At 52.5% G+C, this 8,016-nt stretch overlaps 1 protein-coding gene across 2 annotated transcripts; it reads right to left on the reverse strand.

Annotated features, from left to right (window-relative positions):
• Positions 1–2,604: 2,604 nt before the first annotated feature.
• On the reverse strand, positions 2,605–7,765 carry LOC142844677 (cytochrome P450 11B2, mitochondrial). 2 transcript variants are annotated; one of them, XM_075963490.1, is made up of 9 exons: positions 7,527–7,765; positions 6,969–7,124; positions 5,295–5,494; positions 4,949–5,152; positions 4,527–4,681; positions 3,542–3,708; positions 3,249–3,327; positions 2,973–3,161; positions 2,605–2,718 (listed from the first exon to the last, which is right to left on the reverse strand). In XM_075963490.1, the coding sequence occupies exons 1-9, from the start codon at positions 7,763–7,765 to the stop codon at positions 2,605–2,607; spliced, it is 1,503 nt and encodes a 500-aa protein (XP_075819605.1). The 2 variants fall into 2 exon arrangements, with proteins under 2 accessions (XP_075819605.1, XP_075819606.1); XM_075963491.1 differs by lacking the exon at positions 2,973–3,161.
• Between the last annotated feature and the right edge of the window lie 251 nt (positions 7,766–8,016).

Genomic DNA, 8,016 nt, shown 5'->3' on the forward strand with positions numbered 1-8,016 from the left:
ATTGAGTTGATTGAACACTCCCTACTTGGTGGCTGTCTTTGGAGGCTGGGACACTTCAGGAGATGTATGTCTTACATGAGAATATAGGGCTTATAAAATGTGTGGCTCTATTTTTCATTCCTTCCGGTCTCTAGATTGTCTCTACAGCCATAGGTCTGTTCCTTGTGATCCTACAGTACAGCCATCGGTTGGTTCCTTGTGATCCTACAGGTGTTTTTCATTTGCTACCTTTCTGTTTGTGAAGCAAGAGCTGTGTCACTACCCGACTGTGCTGCAGAAGTAGGAGCTTGAAGCAGTTTTATGTAGAGACTGACTATGGTGTAAGGAGCCGCGGACCGGCGCTCAGATGACAAGAGGTGAGAGTAACGACTGCTTTTGGTTTCTGCTCCCTGCCGACATGGCATGCATGTCAGTCAGTGCAGTAGCCTGTGTAAGCTGCCTCCCAAAATGCACAGCCCAGGAGGCACAAACTCGACCTCTGTGGATGACAGCTCCAGAGGCTGCACAGTGCCTAATGACGCCTCTTTTATAGACACAAAGGAAGACACGGTTTGAAGGAAAGATGCAAGTCAGAGTGGAAATTTTCTAATGCAAACAACATAGTAAACACATACTGGAGACCATAGCCCAGCAGGAGCTGGGGAGTCAGGAAATGCCTTGACCCAAAACGAAATTAAACACAGCCCTACAACACGGTAACACTTAGTAAGCGGCAAAATCAACACTCAAAGAGAAACTCAACACATGTCAGCAACATTGGGTCTTGTTCAGCATTTTTTTTTGTAATTTTTATTGTTGCTTTTCACTTCCTTGGCTAATTTATTACTAAGGGGTATTTTGGGTGACTGTGAAGGAAAAGAATTTGTAACGTTTGTCTGAGTAAGTTCAGGATGGACAAACAACATTCTTGTCACTCTCTTAAATGCAGGGCTTTTCAATCTCACAGCTTTGTGTGGTCCTGAGGCTTTCCCAGGTCCAGAGCCATATCTAGAAGTGCAAGTCAAGATCAGCCATCATGAATAACACACGTATGAGAACATCACAATGGAGCCAACATCGGTGCACTGATTTAAATAATATTGATACTTAAGATTTAATCATTACAACATACAGGCCAATTGCTTCGAGCCTGCGATGGGATAATATGTCACAAGCAGAGGGTGGGCAGAGGAGGCGGCTCACCTTGCGACTCTCAGGAAATGGAAGACCTGAGCCCCCAGATCCTTTAAGAACACACCCCTAAAGCCTTCACTTCCTTCCATTGATCTATATGCTGTAAAATCTCACCATCCCACAATAGTGCCATGACCTAGACACTTCTCCTTGGTGTTAGGGTCTATTAGCCACAGGTGCTTTCTGTTTAGCAAGTCCTGCTACTTGGCCCTGACAGTCATGGCAAAAGACTTCAACAACAGAAGTTACTTTTCACAACCAAATGGAAGACAGAGTGAAGGAGCTGACAGAGCAGGAGTTCTCCAACTTCTTTCCACGGCTTGCAGAAGGTCAACTTCTTGTCTTCCATGTGGAACCTGGGCATCAGAACGAAGCCCACCTGTGACCTCACTCTGCCCACCTGTGACCTCACTCTCCTATAAGGCTCTCCGGGGTGAGGGCAGGGAGCTGGGGCATTGGATGAGGCACAGCCCAGTAGCCTCATTTCATAGGAATTACCTGATTAAAGGTCCTGTCTCCACAGTGACCCACACTCAAAGGCCGTGAACTTTGGAGATTGGCACACAAAACTCAGGCAGACACGATTTAGCACTGAGAACAGGAGAGCCTAGGAAATAACTGTTCTTGGACAAAGCTTTTTCCCCAAACTCTCACATCTGAAAGAAAACCCCAAGAGCCTTGTGTTCTAAGCCACTTTCGCAATTCAGGAGATGGAAGTTTTGTCCGGGGGACACTGGCCTAAGTCAGTCAGCAGCTTGACCTCCTGGAAAAAGACAACCATCCCAGTAGAGATTTCACTCATTCTCGGGGCTCCAGCGTCCTCTTGCCTGCATCTCTGATCTTACCACTACCCTGTCCTTAGCGAGTGCATACGTTTATATATGCTTTACTGAGTCACCAGTTCGTAAGTTCCGACTCTGTTGTCAAGCCAACTTGAGCCAAAACACAGAGATACCTAGTTATCTGTCTATCTATCTGTATCTATACATCTATATCTACACATAATCTATCCGCCTTCAAACCCATGTGTGTGTGAGCGTGTGCGTGTGTGCGTGTTTGTGTGTATTTGTGTGTGTGTGTGAAAACGTAGGATGTATTTTTGTGGCTCGTGTCATAATAATGGGAACATAAGAAAGGGAATGTCTTCTGGCTTTATTCTGGGGCCCTTGAAGGTCATTGGTGCCTGGAGTGACTGCTGGTAAGGAACAGAACAATCACACAGCAGGGACTGCTTGTTGCCACCAAGATCGTCCAGTCCCTTCCCTGGCCTTGCAGTCCCTGACCTTGGAGGTTTTTAGCCGCGACCCTTGCACAAGTGCTTAAGGATGACAGTGTGGCCCCAAAACAACAACCTTGGCAAAGAAGTGTCACCTCGCCTGTCGGGACAGAGGTAGGCTGGCGGCCCAACTGGGACCCCAGGGGTAAAGGTGACTAGCTGACAGGCCGGAAAGTGAGGAGGGGGCTGGACCTGGGCATCAGAACGAAGCGATAGACCATCTGCACATCCTCTTGCCTTAGTGTCTCCACCCGGAAGGATTTCAGCACCTGGAACACGAGGTAGGGAGGAGACGCTCCATCTGGCCTCCTCAGCAGAGCACTGAAAGCCCAGACAGACCCTGAAGGCCTCTGTTCTTAGTACAAATCCGGCCCATTAGCAACCCCATCCCACAGGCCCCGCCCAGAGCTGCTCACGAGGTGCAGGTGGAAACCACCCTATCCCACAGGCTCCGCCCAGAGCTGCTCACGAGGTGCAGATGGAGACCTCCCCCATCCCACAGGCCCCGCCCAGAGCTGCTCACGTGATGCAGCAGGAGCAGCATCTCCACCTGTGCCAGGCGCTTCCCCAGACACTGGCGCACCCCGAAGCCGAAAGACAAGTACTGGAAACTCCTTTTCCTCTCCAGCCAGCGCTGGGGCATGTAGCGCTCGGGCCTCGGAAATACTGAAGGGTTTCGGCCCAGGGAGTAGAGGTAGAGTAGCACCAATGTCTGTGGGCAGACGCCAAGGACAAGGTCAGCTGCCTCTTTGGGATGGCGCAGAACAGGGCAATTGGTGGCTGTATGAGGATCACTCACCCCAGCAGGGACATGGAAATTATGAAGCACTAGGTCCGAGCTTAGAATTCTCTCCAAAAAGCCACCAACAGGATAGAGCCTAAAGGTGGAGGAACAACAGGAGAGGCCTCAGCTCAGGAGAACTTCTCCTGTCCACATCTGCACCTCCCTCCCTCAGATTCCCCCAGGGCACTCAGCCAACCTCCAGAGGAGCAACAGCGTCCAGCCACAGGAGAAGAGCAGAGAACATGGCTGCCCTCGGCCCCAGAAAAGACAGGGAACAGAACAGCAGGGAATGGGCAGCCAGCACCTACCTCAAGGTCTCTTTAAGGGCAGCCCGCAAGAGGGGCAGGTCTGTCATAGCTCTCTGAGGATCTGCAGCGATGCTGGCCTCAGCTGCCAGGCTCTCCTGCCGAATGGCCTGCTGAACATCTGGGTTCCGTGCCAGCTCAAAGAGAGTCATTACCAAGGGGAAGGCTGTCTGCAGGACCAAACAGAAGTCTCAGTCACTGTCCCTAGTCGTCCACAAAGAGAACCCCTACTACAAAAGGATGCCCCTCTCTGGGCAGGGTATCACTCTGGGAACCAGGATCCTAAATCCTGAGGGGCAGGCCACAGACATCCCAGTCCTGGCCACCATCTCAGCACCTGCAGGGTCTGTTGCTTATAACCCGCTCTGGTACTGGGGCAGACCTTCAGTGTCACTTAGGGACTCTGCCACTCACATCTACCTTTCCCAGTGCCTGATGGTCATCCATAGGCCCCTCAGCACTGACCTCACTGCTCAAGCCTGAAATGGGTCCTAGTTCCCCACGCTACCTCCTCCCTCCATCAGTGAGACGCCCCAGAGTGAGCCCTGAGCGCCTATGTCCAGAATTTCTCTTTATGGCATAGCCTACAGAAGCAGTCTCAAGTCTCTTGCTGATGTCACCAGCTTATTGACTTTGGGTTCATCTGATCTATGGCCTGATCCATGGCCCTTCCTGATGGGGTCCTCACCCCTGATGGCCTCATCTGTCTCCCTGTCTCTTGCCTTAGGCAGTCCGCCACCCCCATGAGATTTGTGTTGCTCCCTGCAAATGGTTCCGCCCTGAAGGGTCCCCTATCTTAAGCTCCCTTGTTCTCTGCACTGCTCCTGTATTTTCACCTGAAGATCTCTCTTCCTGCACCTCTGGGTGCAGCCTACAGTCAAGGGCAACAGGCTCCTGGCGAAAAGAACCTGGGAATTCAGTTCCTAGGAAATGCTTTGGAAGATACACAGACAGGGAATCACAAGGGATTCCCACAGCATGGTCTGACCGTGTCTACACTCCCAGCGGTGAGCTCAATAGAGTTGGCTCTGATGGCGTCGAGAGACAAAGCTCCCTGGGCTATCAGTTCTGCCACGATGCCGCTGTAGGTCTGAGGGTTGCCAAGTCTTAGCTCCTGGTGCACCTTCCGGATACATCTGTTGGCTGGAGACGTGAGATGGGAGCTTGAGAAAGGGCAGCTCCCACTGTCCCGATATGCAACCCGCCCCCATGACCCATGGCAATGCCTGGTCTTCTCCCACTATCTCTGGGTCAGTTCAGCCATAGGGTTGGTGGGAACATGTTAAAAGTACAGGAAGCAGCAGGCGCCGTCATTTGAGACGATCCCGATGTAACCACAAGTAAAGGGGAATGGCAATTAACTGACCATTGTCCCTGCCCAATGGCACTGCGCAGGTCAGTGACCCTCACCATACTCAGAGATGACATCCCAGGCCTCAAAATGTTCTTTCCACACCTGGGTGCTTGTCCAGCGAGTCAGGCTCCTGGGTAAAAACATGAGCTGTGTGGTGGTCTTGAACATGGAATGCAGGGCGTGGATGAACTTCAGGCTGCCAGGGCTCAGGTCGTGGCCAAGGAGGCCCAGTCGCTCCCCAAAAAGAACAAAGTTGCTGGCTGCATAAAAAAAAAAAACAAAAACAAAAAAAAAACCGATATCCCTGAGACAAGGCAGTTCCTGGACTCAAAACTGCAGCTTCCCCTCCCCACAACCCTCTCCCTAACAGCCTTAGTTTGGGGCCTTTCCCTGGCCACATACCTTCTATTGAGTAGTTGAAGAGGTTTTGCTGGGCATCCATGGTGAGGCTCCCACGAGCATTCTGAAACACCTTCTTTTTCAGGGACTCCAAGAAGTCCCTTGCTACCATGTCTACCATGGGGACAAACTTTTGAACAGCCTTTGGTGACAGCACATTTGGGTTCAGCCTCAGTCGGTTAAAGTGCCATTCAGGCCCATTTCTGCAGAGCACAGAGTAGAGGTATGGACACCTCTCAGAAAAGGCCTGGCCCAGGCTGTGCCCATCTTTCTGCCCCTCAGAGAAATCGAGGCAAAGGGGTGGCAGGCTCAGAAGCCGGCTCGGCAAGTACTGTCTCCACTTTTTTCTTCCAACACAGTTTCCGTGTGTTGGACAGAGGTCACTAAGTCTAAGGTGGACTTGGCATAGCCACACCCATGGAGAAAGGAGGCTGGGCTGTCAAGCTCTGCCCACCTGAACTACACCACCTCCCCACAGAGGAGAAGCTGAGTTCACCCACCCTGTCAGCACTGTGGAGTGTGTGCTCTCTGAGTCATCAGCACCTGCCTGTCTCAGCTAAGGGATCCCATCCTCCCTAGGGCAGGAAGCACGGCAGAGGACCACTTACAACATGCACACACCACAGCTCAGGACACAGGGTTCCCATGGAGATTCTCCAATGAATGACAGCAGGAGTTTGCATCCTGAGCCACACATGCAGAAGGCCTGGCCTTTGGTGTTCTAAAACCCATAACAATTGCCAGCAACCACATGCACACGTGCCCACACAGGACCTCAAAAACACGTGTGGACACCTTAGTCCCTGTGTGCCCAAAACTAAGACAACAGCTATGCACAAAGATGCAAATACACACAGAAAGTCACAGATTCAGACAACACACACTTTCATATCTAGACGAAACACATGGTCACACACTTACACACATGCAAGAATGTACTCAGGGGCATACATGCACACACACACAGGCTCTCTGCTTTCTCAGCAGTACATGCTCACACTTTGCCCTCAGCTGCCATTTGCATCTGGCCTCCCTGCCAGATTCCCTCAGTTAAGGGCCTAATCAGCATGCCCACCTCCAAAAGCTGTCTTATTAACGAAAGGATTCATTCTGACATGGACTGATGTGTCTGTGTGCAGCCTGACTTCCTCCTGTAGGCTTCCCCATGCCCACTAGTGGCCTCTTGGTAGCCTATCCACTCCAAGCACTGGGAACCCCTGCTTAGCTCTCCAGGTATGGACCCAGCTGCAGGGGGCAGGGCTCTCTTGCCCAGGTGGTATTTGATTTTGAGTCCAAAGGAGCTCCAACTTCCTATTCTCCACTGCCTACCTCAAATCTGTGAGTGAAACTGCCCCTACCAAAGGGAAACTGCATTGACAGACATCAAGCTGTAGCTAAAGATGACTTTGGCCCTGAGCCAGGGGCTCCCCTTCCTGGGCCAACTTTGAAACTGGTAGGAGGGAGAACCACAGCCCGAAAAAGTCTATTCGGAGCAGGAGTTTGGGGTGGGAGGCATTCCTCTGTCACCTCCCTTCTCCTCAGGCCCAGGATCTATATAGCATGGTACCAACCCACGCTTGACAGTGATTGGTCTCCACACCCCCACCCAAGTAGGAGCTGCAACCTGTGTCTGGGCTACCAATCTCACCTCCCTCCTCATGCCCAACGTCCACTCACAGCAAGAACAAGCCACGTCTCAGGCCACGGTGTTCTCTGTGGGCCACCCAGGGCTCTAGGTGCATCCGACGAGGGTGCGTACTCTCCACCTGGTGCAGCTTCTCAGCGTCCTCCGGGAGCATCACAGACACAACCTGTGTTCTTCCTATGCTGTACCTATGGGGTGAAGAACAGCGCCTTCCTGGGGGCGGGGGGACATCCTCCACCTGAGCACCCTGCAAACCCAGCCCTGTCTGTGTGCTCTCTCACCTCAGCCTCCCCTAGCCCTGGCTCTCCCCCCAGGAGGGCTCCTCCCACTGTCTGCCTGACTTCTCTCCATTTCAGCACTCCTGACACTCTGTCCTCTCAGCCATGAGCAGTGCCTTTCCCTGTCCATGTGGAGAACCATGGTCTCCATGAGTCAGGTCCATAACCTCCTGTGCTCCCTCCCTTTCTCCTTAAGCAAGGAGTGCCTGGTGCCTACTGGGGAGTGCAGCCCCTCATACCCTGCAGAGCCTGAGCAACCAGGGGCCCAGGAAGCTCTGTCTGTGCTCAGCTAAGGGTGAGGAAGGCCCTTACCTGAAAATGGGTCCCAGCTCCTGGAAGGCCTGATGCATCTCCAGGTGCAGGTTCTCTTGGCCCTGCTCCCTCAGGATCTGCATCATCTTCAGCCACCTGTTTCTGGAGTACTGTGGGATGGCTTCAAAGGGCTGCAGTGTGTTGGGGGCCAGGGTTGCTGTGGTGCCCAGTGCCCTTGTCCTGCGCAGGCACTGCCAGGGTCTTGCCAGCCACACCTCTGCCTTTACCCTGCATGCCATTGCTTCCTCCTCTCTTCTTTACCCCACAGCCTTTTATCCTGCCTGTGGACCATTCTATTCAACTGATCACGTCATGGAAGAAACTGTCCCTGGACTTGGCTGAGAGATCCGGGCTCTGATCATGCCTGGGGCTCACCTGTCAGTAGCCGTGTATCTCCCCAAAGTCTGCTGGTGGGTGGGGACTGGGAACATACACAGTGTCCGCGTGGGGGGGGAGGCTATGTTGACTGAGGAAGAGGAGGGCAGAGATC

The sequence above is a fragment of the Microtus pennsylvanicus genome, chromosome 2 (assembly GCF_037038515.1).
Source record: "Microtus pennsylvanicus isolate mMicPen1 chromosome 2, mMicPen1.hap1, whole genome shotgun sequence".
NCBI lineage: Eukaryota > Metazoa > Chordata > Mammalia > Rodentia > Cricetidae > Microtus > Microtus pennsylvanicus.

Bases quoted from the DNA above. Each gene is read 5' to 3' on its own strand.
- LOC142844677 (XM_075963490.1), bottom strand. From the start codon at position 7,765: ATGGCATGCAGGGTAAAGGCAGAGGTGTGGCTGGCAAGACCCTGGCAG. The intron at 5,153-5,294 runs GTATGTGGCCAG...TTTTTTATGCAG, and splicing joins CTTCAACTACTCAATAGAAG to CCAGCAACTTTGTTCTTTTT. The intron at 4,682-4,948 runs GTGAGGGTCACT...TCACGTCTCCAG, and splicing joins GGATGTCATCTCTGAGTATG to CCAACAGATGTATCCGGAAG.